At 43.8% G+C, this 23848-nt stretch overlaps 1 protein-coding gene across 1 annotated transcript in view; it reads left to right on the top strand.

Moving 5' to 3' along the window:
* The window catches only part of TICRR (TOPBP1 interacting checkpoint and replication regulator), a 3405639-nt gene that overhangs the window by 68508 nt on the left and 3313283 nt on the right, over positions 1-23848 (top strand). The window contains exon 3 of the mRNA XM_044078205.1: positions 13511-14234. Coding sequence (XP_043934140.1) covers positions 13527-14234 — 708 coding nt within the window. The 5' untranslated portion in view covers positions 13511-13526. The remainder of the gene's footprint in view (positions 1-13510; positions 14235-23848) is intronic.

Here is a 23848-nt window from a genome sequence, read left to right as displayed (position 1 = left end):
TGTTCACAAAATGCCTGGCTCCAGCCATTGCATACTGCAGGCAGAGAAAAATCCAAATTTACCTGTACTTCGATGACTGCCTGATTTAGGCGGACGGTCAGGAATTGCTGCTTCAGCACCTGGCGTTTGTAAAAAGCATTCTCACTTCATTGGGGTACACAGTCAATGAAAAATCATAACTGGTATTCAGTCAAGATTGTATTCCTGGGAGCAAGCTTGGACACAACTTCCCAGATGACATTCTTTACTTCAGAAACACGGGTCTTTCTGACAGACTACTTCAAACAAATGGCCACCAGAACCCATCTGTCTGCAAGAAAAATATTGCAAGTCCTAGGGTTCATGGCCTCATGTATACTGCTAATTCCATATGCAAGACTGTATATGAGGAAACTTCAGTGGTAGTTAAAAAGTCTTTGGTGCCAACATTCTCGGGACCTGGAAACAGTTATTCCGATCATACCTTGTCTAAGGGCAGAGTTAATTTTGGTGGGCAGAAGCATGCAACCACAACAAGGGGCTGCATTTTACTCAACCCCATGCTGCCCAGACCCTGACCACAGACACCTCTGACTATGCATGGGGGGCTCACATGTCTGGCAAATGTATTCAGGGCCACTGGAGCCCAAGGAAAATTCTCCTGCACATCAACCAAAAAGAGATGCTAACTGTACAGAATGCTCGGACAGCTTTCAGATACCTAATCCTTCCATGGACACCTGCTGATAAAAACAGACAACACCTAAGTTATGTGGTACATCAGCAAGCAGGGGGGAACCTGTTCTTGCCCACTCTGTAGCCATGGTCCTGTGGAACATGGTCTTGGACAACCAAGTTCATCTACAAACTCAATTTCTGCCAACCAAACTAAATTCACTGGCAGACGACTTGAGCAGAAATCTCCTAGACCCACATGAATGGAAATTGGAGCCATGCACCTTCAACCTTCTGATCCAGAGATGGGGGACCCCAGAGGTGAATCTCTTTGCCTCCCCCGAAAACCACCAGTTAAGCAAATTCTGCACCAGGAACCCTCACAGCAGGACCTGCAAGGTGGATACCCTATCCTTTCAATGGGAAAATCTCTCAATCTCTTTCTCCCCTCTGCCCCTTCTCTCAAGTGTACTAAAAGATAAAACAAGACAGGCCTGGACAATTCTGATTGCCCTGGACTGGTCATGCCAGCACTGGTACCCACTCCTGTGCAGAATGACAACAGTGCCACCTACACCAGACTCGTACCCTGCTGCCTCGGCAGGAGGGACAGATTTTGCATCCACAATTGCAAACCCTAAATCTTGCAGCCTGGCTTTATTCCTTAAATACTCCACCAGCAACCCTAAGCAAACAGGTTTTGGACATAATTCTTGAAGCCAGAAGGCCCAGTATTAGGAAATCCTGTGCTGAAAAGTGGAAAAGATATTGTTCTTGGATTCAGTCTAAAGGAAAGGGCACAGCAGTGCCCTCCTTACCTCTAATTCTGGATTACCTAGCAGAGCTACTACACAGAGGTCTATCCTTCTCCTTCATTAAGATCTATTTCTCTGCCATTTCGGCTTATTGCAATACTGAGCCACCTCTTGTTTTCTCACCCTCTCATCAAACAGTTCCTGAGAGGGGCATACTCCTTTAGGCCTCCAAGGAGAGCACCCACCCCTGCCTGGGACCTTGCTTCCTCCTTTTGAACCTGCTGCTTCAGCAAAGTTAAAATTCCTCTCTTGGAAAACAGCCTTGCTTCTAGCCATCACTTCAGCTAGAAGAGTGTCTGAGTTACAGGCACTGATGGCTGTGGAACCCTTCATTATTTTCCATGCTGACGGGGTTTCCCTCGGGACTAACCCTTCCTTTATGCCTAAAGTGGTGTCCAGTGTGGCTCTCAACCAAATCTATCCATTTGCCAACCTTCTTCCCTAACCCTCCGAATAAAGGGGAGAGGATCCTGCACTCTTTGAACGTGCACAGACACCTCGGGTTCTAACCTGATACGACTAAGCCTTTCAAAAAATCTGACCAGCTGCTAGTCAGCTTTGCAACAGGGGCAGAGGACAAGACCATTTCTAAATGGATAGCACACTGCATCCATTTCTGCTACAAGCACCATTGAAAGCCAACCCCTCAGGGGGTCAGAACATATTCCACTAGAGCTGCTTCTACCTCTGCAGCAGTTCTCAGAGGAGTTCCTACAAGGGACATTCTTGAAGCTGTAACCTGGAGTTCTCTACACACCTTCACCAAGCATTATCACTTGCCTGTCTTTTCTAAATCCAGAGCTGGATTTGCCACAGCAGTCTTACAAGGCCTGCTAGCCAGCCCCAACTCTTACAGGTTCATAGGTTGGTACTAGGCTGTCGGCCCTAGGGCCTATACAAGCCTAGCCATAACAATTCCCTGGATATTTCTTCCACAATATTTACTTCCCTGGACCTCTGTCTAGCAGGGCAACTGACATGATCAACAAGGTTCCTTTTGAAGAGCGCCAAAGAGGTGCTTTGCTTCACATGTATGGGCAGTCTATTCCAGAGTGTGGGGAGTCTCTGGGTCAGGAACCTATCCCTCCAGCATGTTTTGTTCATTGTGATGACAAGGTTTAGATCTCTGGAGTGTGTGGCTCTGAGGGATTGGGATTTCTTTGTGGAGCATGCCCAACAGCTCAGGGTTTGACATGGCCTTGTATGTTAAGCAGAGATCGCCTCTGAGTAGACGATATGCCACAGAGTATAGCTATAGTTTTTTTTTTAGATGGTCCGCATAGGGCATCTGCTTTAGGCCTGGGATTCTTTTAGTGAGGTATTTATGCAGCCTTTCTAGCTGTTGCAGATATCTTGTGAGGTACATACCAAATGGGGCATTGTATTCTTTTATGGGTCTAATGAGGGATGAAGACAGTGAGACAATTACTTCCTTTTTTTCCCCCATGAAAAGTCCTTAGTGATGAGGTGTGCCACACAGAAGGATTTCCTGTCTGTTGTGGCAATGTGGTTATCGCAGGTGAGACCACTGTCCACCAGTGTCCCCAAGTCTCTCATAGCACTTTCAGTGTTTAGTATACTGCTACCTATGTGGTAATTCATGGGTATATGGTTTTTCCCAAAGGGGGTAACTGTACATTTCTTGGCATTAAGCTTGAGCCCATGGCTCTGACACCAAGCATCTGTTTCTGTAAGGCCCTTTTGTAGAATATCCGCATCATTTGGTGATTCAATAATGGCTCCCAGTTTGCAGTCCCTTAGTGTTGGCCTCTACTTCAGATAAGTAGATTCCAAACAAGAGCAGTCCCAGGACTGAACCCTGAGGTACTCCACTTGTGACTTGTCTGGAGGTGGATTTGGAGTTGGCTACTTTTACAGTCTGGGTTCTGTCAGTAAGCCAGTTGGCAACCCATCAAGTGACATAGGGATTTATGCCCAACTTAGTAAGTATCTATGATTCCAGAGTGGGGGATGGTGTTAAGGCCTTGGCGAGGTCCAGATAGTTTATGTGGACCGCCTTATCCTCGTCCACAGCTCTGGAGACTGATTCGAAGAAGTCAGTCGGGTTCAGCAGACAAGATCGGCCCTTCACGAACCCAAACTGGGTGGGATCCAGTGTTTGAAGGTTGCCAATGTCGCTGTTTAGAAGTTCCATGATAATGCGTTCCATGCCCTTGTAGATCAGGCTCGTCAGACTGATGAGATGATAGTTCCCGGGATCCAAGGTGGATCCCTCCTTGTGGAGTGGGATAACTGTAGCTGTGCGCCACTCAGTGGGCACGAAGCCTGAGGTGAGGCTAAGATTAAACATGACACTTAGGTGAGGTGCCAGTCATTTTGTAGTTCATGTAGTACACAGCCTGGGATGTCATCTGATCCCACAGATGATGTATTCTTAGCTTTGGAGTGTGCGGTTTCTACATGTGTGGCCGTGATTACCGGAATTTGGCAATCTTTTGGTGTTGAGATGGACCCTTTAGGGGGTGAGAGAGGGGTGAAGTTGTCACTAAATCGATCTGCCAGGATATTGGCAGTATCCTTAGTATCAGTGTATTTAATTCCATTCTGTTGTAGCTTAGAGCATATCTGAGCATTGCCATTTAGATTTTTGACATAACTATAGAATGCCTTGTGGTTGTCTTTGGAATATTTGGCAATTTTATTTTCGTATCTAGCTTTGCAGGATTTTATGAGGGATCTCCGCTTCTTACTGAGGCTTGTAAGGGAGTTTTTTGCATCCAGGTATTTTCCTCTTTTCTGCAACAGTTTCTTTCTTTTGTTGTATAGTTTGTTTATGGCAGGGGACCACCAGATTGGCTTCCTTTTTTGGAGGAGACTGTCTTTGTTATATTTGGGATGGCACGATTGATGCGTGAATAGATGTGCTCGTACAGTGCCTTAGTGTAGGATTCAGGAGTCTAACTTTCAGCTCCCATCTGCATGGGTGTCATGAAGTTGGCTTTGGAGAAGTTTTTAACAGAGGTTTCCTTACTGGGGGGTGGGATGTGAATGTCAAGGGTGATTTTGCTTATGGTCACACCTGACCAATGAGGGGGTGACCACTGGTGTGGAGCATCTATCCTCCCATGTTGGTAATGACCAGGTCTAGGATATTGGAGCCCCTGGTGGGACCGTGGATTAGTTGATCCAGGGCGTTGGAATTTATGAATTCCAAGAACCGTTGGGAAAAGGTGTTGGTACTAGAGTAATTTTCCCAGTTAATGGCAGGGTAGTTGAATTCACCCAGTATTAGGTTGGGTGTTTGGGGTCTGTATTGTAAGATCGGTTGAAAACATTGAACAACGTGTGGTCGACTCCATATGATCTATGTCTTCAAATGTCGACCTTATAAAAAGACAAAAAGAAAAAAGTACCCTAATGTATTTAAGGGGGGAAGCCTCCCTGCACCCCCACACGCACTGCTACTTAAATATACCAACTCCGAGACCGCACTACATTGTAGTAAACAGAAATCTCCTCTTATGGACATTTCTGTTTACACGCTCGAGATTCTGAGCGTTCGCTATTCTCGTGTCGACAATGTGAGATTCCACATTGTCGGCATTCGAGAATATAATATAGACCCTATGTTTATATCTTAATATTTTCCAGGATGTTTAAAAAGGTGTAGTGAGAATCTTGGGGCGTGGTGGGGGATCTGTAACCAGCTGCAATTTGGAATGCAGTCTTGCCTAATGTTAGTTGCATCTGGAGAATTTCCAACTATCCTGGAGGTGTGAATATTCTTGGTGAGTATGGACACTTCCACCTTTAGTGTTTCGGTCTTGGTTTGGTGGCCAGAAAGTGTGGTAAGAGTTGTAGCCTGGTATTGCAGAAGTGCTCTCTGGAGCCTTGAACCAGGTCTCAGTTTTTGCACAGATATCGATGTTCCCCATTTTGTAGGAGTGCCTTGAGAGACTGCATTTTGAGGTTTAAACTTCTAGCATTGAGTAGCATTGCCTTCAGATTTTGCATGCTTGTATCTGTTACGGTGGTGGTTTTGTCCTTTGAACCTTGCCTAAAAAGGCACTATAGGGGTGGCAAGAGCTTTAGCCAGTAACCTGAATCCCAGGGGTGATGGGTGCATACCATCTCTGTCAAAGCATTGTGGTCCGTCGATCATGTTGTCACAGGCAGACCGATACTGGATCCATTATGAATGACACCAGAAGCTTAGCCAATTGTTGAAGTCAATCATTTTGTCCTTATATTGTGGTATCCTTCTGGGCGAAGGCAGGATGCTACTCAGGGCTAGGGTCATACCTGCCTGGGCCACATGATCCGAGAGCTCTTCCATGTCTCCATGTAGTCCATGGAAGCACGTCTCAAGTCATTCACTCCAACATGGACAAATGACAGAGTCGTATTTGTACTTGTTGTGGAGTGACTTGAGTGCATGTGTTATGTGGTGGATCCTGGCACCCTACAGGCAGCTTATTGTAATTTTCTCCTTGCTCAGCCTGGTGAGTGGGACATCAGTGTGCCTGACTGTAGTCACCTATGGATAAAGTGTTGGGTACGTTGTCTTGCCTTAGGGGCTGTTATTGGGTGGCACACTTGTGTGAGCTGCATCAGTTTGGTTATGACTGGTGTTTGCGTTTTCAGCTTCGGAGGTCCTTGTTACTTGGGCAGTTTAATGTTAAGGGCCTCCACATATGTGGATTTGGTGTTGCTATGTGTGGGTGTTGATGGTGTGGGTTTTGAAGGGTTATGTGTTGCTTGAGGTGTAGTGCAGGTGTTAACCTTTTCCTCTTGACTGTCTAGCATAATCTTGGCTGGAGAGAGCTTTGCTTCCAGTTTGACTATGTAATTGCATCTCTCGCAGGTTGTAGTGTTGGGTGGTAGGAGAAGGGTTGTCTTTGTACATGAGGCATTGCCCCATTATGCCCAGATTCACCAGGTGGACAAGAGAAATCACTGGAAGCTGACCCTTGGACATGCCTGTTTAGGTGCTTTTTTGTAAAGTACAAGAACAGTTTTCCCTTACCTTTGCAAGGTACTTTGCAATTATAGGCAGTTTAGTGCCTACAATTCATTAATTTCTCCTTATCTTGCTTTTTTCCCACTTTTCTGAGAGTTAAAAAAGTTCAGTTACAAGCTTACTGTTCCTGAACTGTTTGAAAGTTTCTGTGAGGCCATTTTTGCTTGGGCTGGAGGAGGGTCTCTCTGTTGATCAGTGGCAGTGACTAACATTGAGCAGCTTCCCTGCCCCCCGTAGAGGTGGTTACTGACTTGAAACTGTAGTTTTATTGGCCACTAGGGGTCATTTCCATAACTCCTTCATCTTCCTCTCTTAAAACCTAGTTGCCTCGTGGTTTGGGTGTCTTTTCAGGCTTGTTGGCTGTTGGTGAAGCACCCTCCAAGAGGAAAAAACGCTGAGAGAAGAAGGGAGCCACTTTTGAGATTTTAAGTATTTTTCTCTGTTTATTTGCTAAGTTTTTCTGCATAGCTGCCTAGCTTGAGCATTTTCTGGCTTGTTAAACTTGATTTCTGTATTAGTAGCTGTATTTAGAGCACAACCAAAAGCTGTTTGCTGAATTTCCTGTTTGCACTTAATTTTAAATCGTTTTTTCTTAAAACTTGCATATTTTCTGTCCTTGACCTAGCACTCTTGTGTGGGGTCATTTACTGCACTGTTATAACTTGATATTACTTGTGAACCTCTGCTATCTCTGTAAAAAACAAAAACAAAATCTTGCTTTTTTCCCACTTTTCTGAGAGTTAAAAAAGTTCAGTTACAGGCTTGCTGTTCCTGAACTGTTTGAAAGTTTCTGTGAGGCCATTTTTGCTTGGGCTGAAGGAGGGTCTCTCTGTTGATCAGTGGCAGTGACTAACATTGAGCAGCTTCCCTGCCCCCCGTAGAGGTGGTTACTGACTTGAAACTGTAGTTTTATTTTCCCTTTTGGGTCTATTCCTGCTTCTTTCCAGCCCCTGCTATCAAGCACGCTTTAACGTGCTTTAGCGAGATTTAGCGTGGAGTTGCCACTAGAGCAGCATCGGGCAGCGCCGGTTAAACAAGGTTAAACTCTTTCTGGCTCCAGAAAGTCTGTTCTTAAATTTTTCCCTTAGAACTGCTCTGTTAGGAACCTAAACAGTTTACACCTACACTAAAAAGTGCAGCACTTGTTCCAAATAGCTTTTTCTTCTCAAAAAGCTCAGCACTTGTCTTATAAGCATTCTCTTTGCAGGTCAAGCACTCCTATATTATACAAATCTCTCACTAGCAAAACCCCCCAGGAGTGCCCACTTCCCTGCTAAGCCCACTACTTTTCTGTCTTATACCAACTCATAATTCTTTCTAGCATGTCGAAGGGTCAGATGCTGGCGTCCTCTCCTGCCCATTTGGTGAATCTGGGAATTCTGAGACAATGTTACAATTGCCTCATGTACACGGACAACCCTCTCCTCCTCCCACGTAACACTAACACTTGGGAGATGCAGCTATTTAGCCAGACTGGAGGCTGAGCTCTCTCAACTCAGGACTGGCAAGACCAGGCAGGAGGAGAAGGCAACTACATACACCACAATACCAGTCTCACATAACTCAACCACACCACTGAATCAAACACATAAACACACTAAGACATACTCGGAGGCTCTGAGTAAAAATTTACCTAAACAGCAGAGGCCTCCAAAGCAGACACCCAAGCAACTGCAAACTCAATACACCACACAAACAACACATAAACAACAAAATCAGTGTGCAAAGCAGTCACTGCCTTTAAGGCCAAATACAACACCAAACATACTTGTCATAGGTGACTCCATAGTCAGACACACTGACGTCCGCCACCAGACTGAGTAAGGAGAAGGTCACAGTAAGCTGCCTGTCGGGCGCTAGAATCCGCCACATAACACAAGCACTCAGGTCTCTCAACAGCAGGTACAAGTACGACTCAGTCATTGTCCACGCTGGTGTCAACGACCTGAGACGCACTCCTTGGACTACATGAAAAGAGACATTGAGGAGCTCTCTGATTATGTAGCCCAGGCAGGTATGACCCTGACCTTGAGCAGTATCCTACCTTCACCTAGAATGATGCCACAATACAGTGATAAGATGATCAGCTTTAATAATTGGCTTAAATTCTGGTGTCATTCAAAGGGGATCCAATGTCTGTCTGCCTGGGATGACATGCTGGACAAGCCACGCTGCTTCGCAAGGGACGGCTTGCACCTGTCACCCCTAGGCTTCCGGATATTGGCAAAGGCTCTTGCCACCCCCATAGTGCCTTTTTTAGGCAAGGCTCAAATTCTAAACCTACCACCCTAGAACACAAAAAAGTAAAAAAACTAAGGGTAATGCTGCTCAATGCCAGAAGTCTCAATCTCAAGATGCACGCACTCGAGGCCCTTCTCAGTATGGAGAACTTCGATGTCTGTGCTGTGACAGAAACTTGGTTCAAGGCTCCTGAGAGCACCCCAGCACTAGCAGGTTTCATCTCCTATCATGCGTTCCGGCCCCAAAATCCAGACAACACCAAGAAAGGAGGGGGGGGGGTGTCCATATTCATAAAGGACACCCACACCTCAAGGTTGGTGGCAACGCACGATGCATCGGAGACCATCCAGGTGCAATTAACCATAGGCAAGACTGCTCTGCAATTTGTAGCATGTTACAGGCCACCCTCTAAAACTCAGGAACCTCACATGGCCTTCCTGAAAACAATGGAGGGGATAAATGTATCTCCAAACACCATCATACTAGGTGACTTCAACTACCCTAATATAGACTGGGAACACTACTCAAGCCCAAACACTCTAGTTGTTCCATGGCATTTGAGTTTATGAACTCCAGGAACCTTTGGGCTAGTCACCATCCCCACAAGAGGAGAAAACATACTTGATCTCATCATCACGAACATGGGATCACAATGTTCAACACCGGAAGTATACCCCTCACTGGTGAGATCAGATCATAAACTAATCTCGCTGGAGGTCCTCATCCCGCCCCCACCTGAAATAAAAAAGACCACAGTGAAAAACTTCTCAAAAGCCGACTTCACACTTTAAAAACTAGTGTGGTCTCCTTTAAGGCCCCTGAGCCAGTGGTAAACATTACTCAAACCGCTGAATCACTTACAAATGCCTTCTACCAGCACCTACAGGACTGCATGGATCAGGCAATCCCAAACAAAACTAAGACTCTTTGTACCAAAGGCAAGCGTCCAGTCTGGTGGACCCCAGCCATAAACAAGCTCTACAACAAAAGGAGGAAGCTACTACAAGATAGAGCAAAATCCTTGAAAGGTAAGACATCTTTGATCATTATAAGTAAAAAACTAAGAGCTCTCATAAAATCATCCAAGGCAAATTTTGAGAGAAAAATCGCCAAGGACTCAAAAGACAATCATAAGGCCTTCTTTAGCTATGTTAGAAACCTAGGAGGAAACTCCCAAATATGCTCAGAATTAGTTCAAAATGATGTGAAGATTACTGAACCTACACACATTGCCAACATACTGGCTGACAGGTTCAGTGCAGACTCCCCCGCCCAAAAGGAGAGATATCTATACCAGAGGATTGTAGCCCCCCAAACATCTCCAACGCCCAGGTGAGAACTGCTCTCTCCAAAGCAAAAAACACAGCATCCATGGGACCGGATGGTGTCCCCGGCTGTGTGCTCCATGAACTCAATGAGGAATTAAACCCGCAGTTAGGACAGCTGTTTAATCTTAGCCTCACCTCAGGATACGTACCCAAGGAGTGGCGCACGGCGACTGTGGTCCCACTTCACAAGGGCGGTGCCTCCACCGACCCTGGAAATTACAGTCCCATTAGCTTGACAAGCCTTATCTGCAAAGCCATGGAGAGGATCATAATGGAACTCATAAACAAAGACATAGGGAACTTGCAGACTTTGGATCCAACCCAGTTTGGCTTTGTCAAAGGCAGATCATGCCTTTTAAACTTGGTTGACTTTTTCGAGACAGTCACCAAGGCCATTGATGAGGGAAAGGCAGTCCATACAGCCTACCTTGACCTGGCAAAGGCCTTCGACACAATACCCCACTCAGGTATCATCGAAAAACGCATGAGCTTGAATGTAAACCCATACATCACAAGATGGGTTGCAAACTGGCTAAGTGACAGAACCCACAGGGTCAGAGTTGCTGGAGCCATGTCAGACTCAAAGCCTGTCACAAGTGGTGTCCCACAGGGCTCAGTCCTGGGTCCACTCTTGTTCGGCATCTACTTTTCTGAAGTACAAGCAAACACAGGAGGGTTATGGCTGACAAAGTTTGCAGATGACTGCAAACTGGGCGCCATAGTTGAAAACACATCTGACACAGATATCCTTCAGAAGGGCCTCACAGAAATGGATAACTGGTGCCAGAGCCATGGCCTAAAGTTAAATGCCAAGAAATGCATAGTCATACCCTTCGGGAAAAACAAGGTTACCCCTAGCTACCATATAGGTGGCAATCCACTGAGCACAGAAGAAGTCATCAGGGATCTGGGGACCCAGGTTGACAGTAGCCTTTCGTTTGACACGCATGTTGCTAAAGTAGTTAGGAAAACCTTCTACATTGCCCACCTGATCATGAAGGGATTCACATCTAGATCAAGGGAGGTCATCGTCCCCTGTACTCATCACTCATTAGACCTATGATTGAGTACAATGCCCCATTCGAATGTATCTGACCCGACACCTGCAGCAGCTGGAAAGGCCCCAAAAGTTCCTCACCAAAAGGATAAAGGGTCTCAAAATATGTCTTATGCTGCCCGACTGAAAGAACTCCAGCTCTATTCAGTCTCATACCGCTTGCTTAGAGGTGACCTGTGCCTGACATATAAGGCCATGTCAAACCCTGATTTGATGAATATGCTTCACCTCAAAAAAATCTAGATCCCTCAGAACCACAAGGGCGGAGACTTAAACCTTGACACGGTTATTAATAGAACGTGCTGGAGGGACAGATTCATCACCCAGAGACTCCCTATGCTGTGGAACAAAATCCCGGTACATGCGAGGCAGAGCACCTCGCTGGCCTTGTTCAAGAGGAATCTTGACCAATGGATGGGGGATCGCAGATATACCCCAGGGATTACTTCAGTGTCACTGCTTGACAGAGGCACAGCAAAATAATAGGCATAGTTTTATTCAAACTAAAGGGCTGGCGAAAGCCAAATAACTATGGGCTAGGCTTATAAATGCCCTTGGGCAGATAGCCTAGTATGAACCTATGAGAGTTCAGTGCTTCTATCACAGTGAAATGTGAAGAACATAGTACAGTTGTGTACACTTAACATAAATGTAGATGTTGGAGTGTATTCACTGTTGCAGTCGTGGTTTCCCTCCCTCCAGCTCCCTGTTTTTCTGTGTCTCTGTCTTTCATCTCTATGGCTATTCCTACTGGTATTGGTGTTTACTTTTTACTAGTGGCGTTTCCCACACCATATACTAGCTCCCTATTTCGGGGCAAAAAAAAAAACTGATGTAATGGCGTCTGCTGCCTGTTTTTATACCCCTGACGACCTGACATCATGGAAGAAGCGACCGCATGCATCGCAGAAATACTAAGTCTCTGGTATTCAAGCCGACTGAGGTCTACCTGCATGCAGATAACCCAAGTGTGTTGACTGCAACAGTGAATACACTCAACATCTACATTTATGGTATGTGTACACAACCATACTTTCTGCACTGGAAAGAGCAATCAGTGGATGTTTGCAGCACGTATGTCACCTGTTTAACTATAAAAATGTATGCTTTCTACAAATTTATGATAGAGATAGATTAACAGTGGTAGGGCAGCTGCCTACCAGACAAGGTGGTGGCTCAACCATGAAACAGTTTAATTTGTTAAGTTAGAGGTGAACATATTTAGATGGAATACCATCTATTTCCAAATCGGTGGGTAAGAAGGTAGAAGCTTGTCTGAAGCTAAAACTCATTATAATGCAGATTTCAATTAAGAGACCCCAAGTTTCAGATGGTGAGAAAGGCTGCAAACCGTTTTGTAGGACTGCCTTCACTCTACAAGGTGGGTAGTAAAGGAGGAGCAATCCACTGCTTGCTTCTACTCCTATTATAGGGCTGATGGTAGCTGTAACTTTAAGCTTGAGTATTTGCTAAGGTGTATAGATAACACAGCATGGTAGATCTGTCACAGAGCTAACTTGCAGCAGAATCTACTGTTCAGAAAATTGGCTGGCCAAAATTGGTTATAAACTGCCAAATGCAAAAAAAAAATTGCTGAGCTAACTTGCTTTAAACAACCTTCCTTAATGTCCTGAGGGAACACTGAACATTCAGTCAAGGCTTTTTTTCCAATAGGCAGGTTTGTAGTCTTGGGCTTAAGTGTGGATGTGCATCAGACTGCTTTTGCGTATCTCGCACATTTGCCAGCGCAGGAGGTGCGTGTTCTCTGGTGGTTTGCATATAGATGTAACACCTTTTTTGTTTAATGCTGCTGCAGTTTTTCCATGAAATTGTTGTACAGTTGACTCAGTCCACACTTGGTATTAATCATAGTACTTGGTATTAATCATAGTAAGTTGTATAAGGTTGACAAAAAAAGTTTTGGGGATTAATTATTCTAAACTTCATTTTATTTAAAAAAAAATGTTTTTTGCTTTTATTTGTAATTCCTTCACTAGATGGGTTATTGATTTTGCTCTCTGGAGTACTTTGTGCTCTTTCCCCTTTGAGAGTATGGACCAGAAGTATACCTATAGTCCTTGCCCCCCCCATTTTCTGTACTCTTTCAAGTCCTATGTTATTGAGCAGCGTTATTCATTGTTTTATTTGCTTCTACATTGTATGTTAAATGGATCATATTTTTTAGCTACTATTGTCAATTTTTATTTAGTTTGGACCTCTACTGTTTTAACTGTTGGCAATTCCAGTCATACTCCTCCTGTAGTTGTTTCCATATATTTTGAAAGTTTTCTTGTTTGCTGTTTCAACACTTTGCACATTAAATTATGGTATTGCCCTTTTTTATTAAAGGTAAACAGAATTACAAGCAAATTGGACATTGCACATGTTATTAATTTTATTTTAAAAGTATGCATCTCTTGTTTTATATTTTTAGGTACATTAGAAGTAGCATGGCAACACATAATGTTGTGTTCCTAATTGACTGTGCAAGGCAACATGTGGTTCCACATGAGGAGGTCCCTGTTAAGAATTTAATCAAAATCAGCTGTTTGAAAATACTGAACTACCTGGGATTTACATATGGAGCTGATAAAGTCAGGTGGGGATTCAGTTTTTTTGATTCCGTGAGTGGAAAAAGAAAACACTGCAAAGTTCATGACTTCAGAGAACTCAAAGAAAAAAACTTGGAAGAGTTTGAGAATGAGCTTGATTCCCGACATCAGAAGAATGTACAGAATGAAGATTTATGTTTGACACGAAGAAGTGGTATTTCCATAGCTCAGGCTGCTGCAGTTCAGAATGGTTTGAAGGAGACGCTATTAGATTATCAGTGGGACCGTCCTGATATTACATCGCCAGCTAAACCAGCTTTAAGAAACAAATCCCGATTGTCATTGCATGAAGAAACCCAGCAGGATGAACCATTGGTTGAAGAACTGGCCCTGAAAAATCAGAACCTAATATATCTCTTCTCCTCTTGCCCTCATTCTCGGCATGAGCTTGTGAGATTTGTTTATGGAGATGATGCGAGTTCTACTGGTGGTGGTCTTCCTACTTCTGTACAATTATCTGAGCAGCTGTTGCCAAAAAGGGTTCAGAATCTGATTTTAAATCACAGAATAATAATGCATTGGGTGGACACAACAGACTGCTCAAAGGTAAGTTGCAGATTTAGATGTTGAAGTATGGCACACTTAAAATTGTTTTACTGCTGACTGCATAATTCAGCAGTTGCGTATGGCACCTGTTTTGCTGTCCATGAGCAGTGTGAGCGTGTAGCAATCACGGATGCAGTGTGTGCCTCTTCTGATAGCTGGCAGAGTGAGGGCAAATGTCAAATGCATCCCTGGTTTTTGAAATGACAGATTTACACACATGTATAGTATGTTCGATTGATTAACAGCAGCAGGGTCATGGGATTGGACTTAAAAGATGATATAAAGAAGTTCTGATTGTGTGTTTCATTATGGTTTATACATTAAGAAAATGAGGGATGCCATTACTTGGCCCCTTTGTTTTCATTGTAGTTAATTAGATCTTTTGCTGGTTATTTGGTTATGGTGACCTGTCTTATTCCCACTTGTTCATTGCATCCTCTTATTTTCAGGCTTTAATGTTAAAGTTAACCAGAATTGTTTCTACGCTTAGTGACCAGATAGAGGACTTGTTTTCAGTGGCCCTTTTTAGGGATATGATTAAAACCGTGCATGCTACACAACTGTCTTCTAGCAGCCTTATTCCGACTTGATTATCTTTCATAAAATTACCCAGGGATCTATTCTAAAATATTAGTATTACTAAACAAGTATAAGCCGTGGTGGTGTAGCGGTAGCGTTGTTGCCTCACAGCAAGAGGTTCTCCCGTTCGGGTCTCGGCGGGAGCGCCTTCTGTGTGGAGTCTGCTTGTCCTCCCGTGGTTGAGTGGCATTCGAAAGACTTGTGCAGAATGGGCGTGCCTTCGTTGCAGGTTGGGCATTGGGCTGGCACCTCGGCACCCATAAAAAAATCTACTGCCAATCATTAGCGGACTGGATTTCCGCTGTGGTGACCCCTAACGGGGAAAGCTGAAAGAAGAACTTAGTATTAGTAAACAAGTCCTCAGAGATGCCTATTTATCAAAAAAGGTTTCTTCAAGCAGCTGTTATGAAGCACATTTTACTGAGAGTTCAGAAAATCTGCCTTGTACTTCAGAAATGCTGCAGCACAGAATGCTGAGTTTCTTTCGTGGAGTCAGTTATTTCAGAGTAGATTAGATGGGTTTATATTATTTAAGCGAATACTTAAAACAGCGAACGTTGTATGACTGACCCCAATGTGTCAAAATACCAAAATGCTGAATGCACAGATCAGTGACCCCCCCCCCCCCAGAGAAAAAAAATCGCTGATTGATTTAAAAAAAAAAAAATCAAAATAAAATGGGGGGCTGTGCCCCTTAAATATACCAACTCTCTGAGATTGCACCACAGTGGAGGAAAAGGCAAAGTCCCAAAAACGGCCTAGTGTTTTTTTTTTCCCTGGAGAAAAAAGTCACTGTTCTGTGCCTTCGGGATTTCGCCATTTCGAGTAATCTACAGCGTTCTCTGATTTAATAGGAACCCATTTTAGATTATATGTGGTATGAAGGGGGGGAATGGACTTCTGTACGTTTGTAGTATCTGAAAATTAGTGCATTGACAGGTTATACACTTGCAATTTGAGGACTTGGTCTTAATCGAGATGTCCTTTATTCATCTGAAGCGAGACGTCTGCCTTTTGTTTACTTAACCTTCCTATGAAGTCGTGAATAAAGTGTTTTGTATTGCACTGCTGGTGCAGTGGTATTTGTACCAGTTAAATATGTATTTACACACTTAGCCTGACTCAGTTAGTGTTCTTGAAAGGTTAGCATTAAGTGCCTTGCCAGAGACCATCTTTCTCTTCGAATAGTGATTAATAACTAGAAAATGATGGCATATATGGACTACTTGGGTCTACCGAGTTTTTTTGTTTGCCCACACCATAGAGAGGACTTGCTATTTAAGTGTTTCTTAAATGTAGGTACTCCTTTTTATTTATTTATTTATTTTTTTAAAGACAGCCATGTTTGTCCTGTTCCACTTTGAATTCCTTCAGTGTTGTTGAATCTTCCACTTCTTGTGGTAAGCTGTTTGATGCTTTCGTAACCATTTCTGACCTCCCCCAAAGACTGTCATCCTCTGTGTATTTTTAAATTGTGTTCTTTATGCTCAGTGTATTTTTTGTTTTTAAGGACAGCATCATGAAATTTACTGTTTTCAAAAATATATTTTATTTGTTGTGCCACCATCAAAAATATGCACATTAAGTTCTAGTATGTCATAAAGCTTCGGATGTCAACTATTATTTTGATGGCCCTTTTTTTAATTACTTTTGTACTTCATTTGTGATTATATGCTGCTTAGAGCGACCCAGTTAGACTCGCTAAATTTTTTATTGAAGAGTAGCTGCTTCCCTTTCTTTTGGAGATGCTATTGATGCTTGTTCATCCTACAGCATTTGTAATTTTCTTGGCTTCAGTTTTCTTCTTGCAGTTCTTATTTTAGAGAATTACATGGTTTCTTTCCACCTTTATGGAGAGCGATACCTTTATCCTCAGTGTTAAGATTTCTTTGGGATATATATATATATATATATATATATATATATATATATATATATATATATATATATATATATATAAATATAATTTGACAAAACTGGAGGAATGCTCCAGCGTAAGCAGGAGCAGTTTTCAAGACTGCCCCTTGATTTGAGTATAATGTCCCTTTTTAAGGTTTAGTTTACTGTGCCTCTGTCTAATAGTGACACGGGAGTAATCCCTGGGACAAACCTATGATCCCCCATCCACCTATCAAGATTCTTCTTGAAGAGATTCAGTGAGGTGCTCTGCCTCACATGAACTGGAATTCTATTCCAGAGCGAAGGGAGCCTCTGGGTTATGAACCTGTCCCTCCAGCAAGTTCTATTTTATTTCTGTGCTGAGGTTCAAGTCCCTCGAGCATGTGGCTCTAAGGGATTTAGATTTACTGAGGTGGAGCATGTCCATTAATTCTGGATTTGACATAGCTTTGTATGTCGGGCATAGATCGCCTCGAAGTAGGCGGTATGCAACTGAGTAGAGCTGGAGTTTTTTTAACCGAGCAGCATATGGCATCTGTTTGAGACCCTTGATCCTCTTGGTGAGATACTTTTGCGGTCTTTCTAATTGCTGTAGGAGTCGGGTAAGGTACATCCCAAAAGGGGCATTGTATTCTGTGATGGGCCTGATGAGGGATGAATAAAGGGGCACTATTACCTCTCTTGATCTAGATGTGAAAACCTTCGTGATGAGGTGGGCTATGTAGAAGGTCTTTCTAACCACTTTGGCAATGTGGTTTTCAAAGGAGAGATTGCTATCAACTTGGGTCCCCAGGTCCCTAATAACTTTCTCTGTACTTAATGGGTTTCCGCCTATGTGGTAATTTGTGGGCACATTGTTTTTGCCAAAGAGTATGACTATACATTTTTTGGCATTTAGCTTTAAACCATGGCGCTGGCACCAGTTATCTGTCTCTGTGAGACCTTTTTGAAGGATGTTTGTCAGCTGGAGAGTCGATTATGGCGCCCAGTTTGCAGTCATCTGCGAACTTGGTGAGCCATAGTCCTCCCACGTTTGCCTGTACCTCGGAAAAGTATATACCGAACAAGAGTGGTCCCAGGACAGAACCCTGTGGGATTCCACTTGTGACCGGTTTCGAGTCTGACATGGCTCCAGCAACTTTCACTCTGTGGGTTCTGTCTTTGAGCCAGTTTGTGACCCATCTTGTGACATAGGGGTTTATATTTAAGCTGGATAGCTTATCTATGATGCCCGAGTGGGGTATTGTGTCAAATGCCTTTGCAAGGTCCAGATAGGCTGTGTGGACTACCTTCCCTTCATCTATGGCTTTGGTGACTGTTTCGAAGAAGTCAACCAGGTTCAAAACAAAGCCGAACTGGGTAGGATCTAGTGTCTGTAGGTCCCCAATGTCTGTTTGATGCTTTCGTAACCATTTCTGACCTCCCCCAAAGACTGTCATCCTCCGTGTATTTTTAAATTGTGTTTTTTATGCTCAGTGTATTTTTTGTTTTTAAGGACAGCATCATGAAATTTACTACTTCATGAGCTCCATGATGATCCTCTCCATAGCCTTGCAGACTAAGCTAGTCAGGCTTATGGGGCGATGGTTTCCAGGGTCCGTAGAGGCTCCACCTTTGTGGAGTGGGACCACTGTTGCTGTATGCCATTCTGTGGGCACATATCCTGTAGTGAGGCTGAGATTGCATAGCTGTTTTATTTGAGTGATTAGTTCCTCTTGGAGTTCATGTAGGACGCAACTTGGGACGCCATCTGGTCCTACGGAAGCAGTGTTTTTTGCTTTGGAGAGGGCAGCCTTCACCTGAGCATCAGATATGTTTGGGAGGCAGTCCTCTGCCGGGATAGATACTTGCTCTTTTGGGGGTGGAGAAGTTTGCACTGAACCTGTCTGCCAGGATATTGGCGATGTCTGTGGGTTCAGTGTTCAGTGTATTTTTTGTCGTTTAGAATCAACTCAGAACAAGTCTGGGAGTTGCATCCCAGGTTCCTAACTTAACTGAAAAAAGCCTTATGATTGTCTTTGGTGTCCTGTGCAATTTTTCTCTCGAAGCTGGCCTTGGAGGATTTTATGAGGGATCGTAATTTTTTGCTAGTACTGATCAGAGATGCCTTCCCTATTAGGGATTTTGCTCTATCATGTAGTAGCTTCCTCCTTCTGTTGTACAGTTTATTTATGGCAGGGGTCCACCAGACTGGACGCCTGCCTTTGGATGATTGGGTCTTGGTTTTGTTTGGGATAGCATGATCCATGCATTCCTGGAAATGTCCTTAGAATGCGTTTATATAGGATTCTGCAGTTTGGGCCGTAGTTTCCACTGGCCCTGGGGCCTTGAAGGATTCCACTTCGGTTTTGAGAAGTGAGAAGTTTGCTTTTGAGAAGTTTTTCACTGTGGTTTTATGGGCTGGGGGTGGGGTCGGGATGTGGACATCCAGTGAAATTAATTTATGGTCTGATCTTGCCAATGAGGGATATACTTCTGGTGTGGAGCATAGAGTCCCCATGTTGGTAATGATCAGGTCTAGTATGTTGTCCCCTCTTGTGGGAGTGGTGACTAGTTGTTCCATAGCATTTGAGTTTATAATTTCCAAGAACCTTTGGGCTAAGGTGCTGGGGCTTGAGTAGTGCTCCCAGTCAATGTTTGGGTAGTTGAAGTCACCCAAAATAATGGTGTTCGGAGAGATCTTCATGTTCTCCAATGTTTTCAGGAAAGCTGAGTGGGATTCCTGACTTTGAGAGGGTGGTCTGTAGGCTGCTATAAACTGAAAAGCAGTTTTGCCCACTGTTAGTTGCACATGGATGGTCTCCAATACTTAGTGCAATGCCACTAACCTGGAGGTGTGGATATCCTTGATCAATATGGAAACTCCCCCTACTTTTGTGGTTCAGTCCGGGTTATGGGGCCGAAAAGCATGAGATGAGGTATAGCCTGGTAGTGCTGGGGTGCTCTCTGGAGCCTTGAACCAGGTTTCTGTCACTGCACAGATATCTATGTTCTCCATACTGAGGAGAGCTTGGAGTATGTGCATCTTGAGGTTAAGACTTCTGCTGTTAGGCAGCATTACCCTTAGTTTCTTGTTCCTTGTGCTGTCTATGGGGGTGGGTTTGTCTTTTGAGTCTTGCCTAAAAAAGGCACTATGGGGGTGGCAAGAGCCTTTGCCAATATCCAAAAGCCCAGTGGTGACAGGTGCAAGCCGTCCCTAGCGAAGCAACGTGGCTTGTCGAGCATGTCATCCCAGGCTGACAGACACTGGATCCCCTTTGAATGACACCAACATTTTAGCCAATTGTTAAAATCGATCATTTTGTCTTTGTACTGTGGCATCATTCTAGGTGAGGGTAAGATGCTGCTCAAGGTCAGGGTCATACCAGCCTGGGCTACATGATCAGAGAGCTCCTCTGTCTCTTCATGTAGTCCAGGGATGTACGTCTCGGGCCATTCACACCAGCATGTACAATGACTGAGTCATATTTGTATTTGCTTTGGAGTGACATGATTGCTTGCGTTATGTGGTGGATCCTAGCACCCGACAGGCAGCTCACCGTGACCTTCTCTTTATTCAGCCTGGTGAGCGGGACGTCAGTGTGTCTGACAATAGAGTCAACTATTACAAGAGTATCAGGTGTGTTATTCAGCCTTAAAGGCTGTGGCTGCTTGGTACACTGACTTTGTGAGCTATGTGTTGTGCGTGTTTTGTTTTGAGGTAGCGTTTGCTTGGATGTCTGCTTTGGAGGTCTCTGTTGCTTAGGTAGATTTTTATTTAGAGCCTCCGAGTATGTTTTTGTGTATTTGTGTGTTTGGTTCGCTGATGTGATGGGACTATGTGATACTGGAATTGTGTTATGTGAGGTTACCTTCTCCTGACTGGTTACACCAGTTTTGAGATGAGAGAGCTCAGTATATATATATATATATATATATATATATATATATATATATATATATATATATATATATACTGGTTACACCAGTTTTGAGATGAGAGAGCTCAGCCTATATATATATATATATATATATATATATATATATATATATATATATATATATATATATATTATATATATATACTGTCTTCACTGGAGCATTCCTCCAGTTTTGTCAAATTCTATTTTATCCTCTGTGCCTGTATGTATTTACTGTGTTACAAGTGTTTATCTAATCTACAAGACCAGCAGTTTTCCTCTTTATTCCACAAAGAGATGTCAAAGAGTGTTAGCGCTAATTAATTTTCTCACTTGTGATATAAAGGGACTTGGCAAGTTTTTAGGAAATTTAGAACATTTAGCCTATGTCTAGTTCAGCATGTGCGTTTTGTTTTGGTATGCTTTGTGTTGTACACAGCTTATAGTAAGTGGTCATGAAGCTGGCCTCCTGCAACTGTGTGCCCATGTTATGGTAGATCACTGTGTGTACCCAAATACTGCATGATGTTGGGAATTTAATTGCTGATTTGAGAACCTTTATAATTGCAGCTGAATTAAATTTTCTCCAATACATTAAGAATTAACGGTGGTGGTGGTGCTGCGGTAGTGTTGTCGCATCACAGTTAGACGTTGCCCGTTCGATTCTGAGCGTCTTCTGTATAGCGACATGCGTGAATGGGCGTTCCTTCATTGAAGGTTGTGCATTAGGCCTGGCAAGCCAGTATGTAAAAATCTACTGCCAATCATTAGCGTACCGGAGTTCCGCTGTGGCGACCCCTAACTGGGAAAAGCCAAAAGACACAAACAAACATTAAGAATTACAAAATCTGGATCTAGCAATTTAGCTTGTTTTGACTGTGAGCTAAATGTTTGAGAAGCCTGAAGGGTGTAGAATGCATGTCATAGGGGAAGAACCCTTTGTACACGAGTTTCTATATGGAGAAGGAATGAAGATTGTTGTGAAAAGACAGTTTTGGCTACTTTGATTTGAGAGTGAATTTGTCTTAAAGCCTTCATGCGACCGTCAGAAAGATATTCAGGGTTCCCCTGAGCTTGTAGATGCTTGGTGACTAGAGTCACCAGGACTCAAACATTCGATGCCAGCAAGTTGACGCCATCGTGTATGGTAATTTTCATTTGGCGTCAAGTGAGTTATCACGAAGAGTTATATTATTAGATACAATTTTGTGGTTCATAGGTAGGTACTAGGCTATCTGCCCGAAGGCCTTTATAAGCCTTTGTTGGCTTTCGCTGCCCCCTTAGATTAGTTCCCTGTGCTTCTGTCCAGCAGAGCCATTGAAGTGATCCCTGGGGTAAACTTTGTTTCCCATCCACTCATCAAGTTTTCTCTTGAAGAGGGTTAGCGAGGAGCTCTGCCTAATGTAGATTGGAATCTTGTTCCAGAGCATGGGAAGTCTCTTGGACAGGAATCGATCCCTCCAGCACGTCCTATTTATTGTTGTGGTAAGGTTTAGATCCCTGGAGTGTGTGGCTCGAGGGGATAAGGTTTTCTTTAGGTGGAGCATGTCCATCAATTCTGGGTTGGACATGGCCTTGTATGTCAGGCAGAGATCAGCTCTGAGTAGGCGGTATGCAATTGAGTGTAGCTGGAGTTTCTTCAGTCGAGCTGCATAGGGCATCTGCTTGAGGCCATTGATCCTCTTGGTGAGTAACTTGTGTGGTCTTTCCAGTTATTGCAGCTGTCTTATAAGGTACATCCCAAATGGGGCATTGTATTCTATGATGGGTCTGATGAGTGATGCATAGAGGGGCCCAATTGCCTCTCTTGATCTGGATGCAAACCCTTTTGTGATTAGGTGGGCCATATAGAAGGATTTTCTAACCACTTTGTCAATGTGATTATCAAAGGAGAGGTTACTATCTACTTGGGTCCCCAGATCCCTTATTACGTCTTCTGTATTTAGGGGGCTACCACCTATGTGATAGTTTGTGGGTACTTTGCTTTTTTCCAAAGGGGATGACTATGCCCTTTTTGGCATTTAGCTTGAGACCATGGTTTTGACACTAGGTATCTGTCTCTGAGACCCTTTTGGAGGATGTCTGTGTCAGCTGGAGAGTCAGTTATAGCCCCTAGTTTGCAGTCGTCTGCGAACTTGGTGAGCCATAGTCTTCCTGTGCTTGCCTGCATTTCTGAGAAGTATATGCCGAACAGGAGTCGTCCTAGGACTGAGCCCTGGGGAACGCCACGTAACAGGTTTAGAGTCAGACCTAGCTCCTGCAGCTCTTACCATTTGGGTTCTGTCCGTGAGCCAGTTGGCATCCCATCTTGTGACGTAGGGGTTTATGTTCATGCTGGTGAGCTTGTCTAGAATACCTGAGTGGGGAATAGTGTTGAAGGCCTTTGCGAGGTCTAGGTAGGCTGTGTGGACCACCTTTCCCTCGTCTATAGCCTTGGTAACTGTCTCAAAGAAGTCCACCAGGTTTAGGAGGCATGCTGTGCCCTTAACAAAGCCGAACTGGGTTGGGTCCAGTGTTTGGAGGTTTCTAGTGTCTCTGCTAATTAAATCCATGATGATGCACTCCATAGCTTTGCAGACCAAGCTAGTAAGGCTTATAGGGCGATAGTTCTTGGAGTCCGTTGTGGTTTCACCTTTGTGGAGCGGAATAACCATTGCTGTGCACCACTCTGTGGGCACGTAGCCTGTAGAGAGGCTGCGTTTAAACTGTGTGTTTAGGTGAGGGGTTAGTTCATCTTTGAGCTCATGTAGGACACCGTCCGGTCCCATTGATGCTGTGATTTTGGCTTTGGAAAGGGCTGTTTTAACCTGAGTGTCTGATTTCAGGGGCACTACATTCTTCTGGTATAGTTATGGGCCCTTTTGGGGGTGAGAGGGGGTGAAGTTTGCACTGAACCTGTCTGCCAGGATGTTGGCTATATATCAGTGTATTTTGTGCCATTCTGCACTAACTCTGAGCAGATCTGAGATTTGACGCTTAGATTCTTGACATGGCTAAAGAATGCCTTGTGGTTACCTTTGGAGTCAATGGCAATTTTTCTTTCGAAGCTGGCCTTGGATGATTTTATGAGGGAACGTCGTTTCTTGCTGATACTGATCAGGGATGTCTTCCCTTCTTGGGATTTTACTCTCTTCTGTACTAGTTTCCTCCTCCTATTGTGTATCTTGTTTATGGCAGGGGTCCATAAGACTGATTTCCTTTTCTTGGAGGAGTGAGTCTTGGTTTTGTTTGGGGTAG

The sequence above is a fragment of the Protopterus annectens genome, chromosome 7.part0 (genome assembly GCF_019279795.1).
Source record: "Protopterus annectens isolate FY-2018-M chromosome 7.part0, PAN1.0, whole genome shotgun sequence".
NCBI classification, from domain to species: domain Eukaryota; kingdom Metazoa; phylum Chordata; order Ceratodontiformes; family Protopteridae; genus Protopterus; species Protopterus annectens.
The sequence above is the reverse complement of the archived record's forward strand: the minus strand, read 5'-3'. Positions and strand labels throughout refer to the sequence as shown.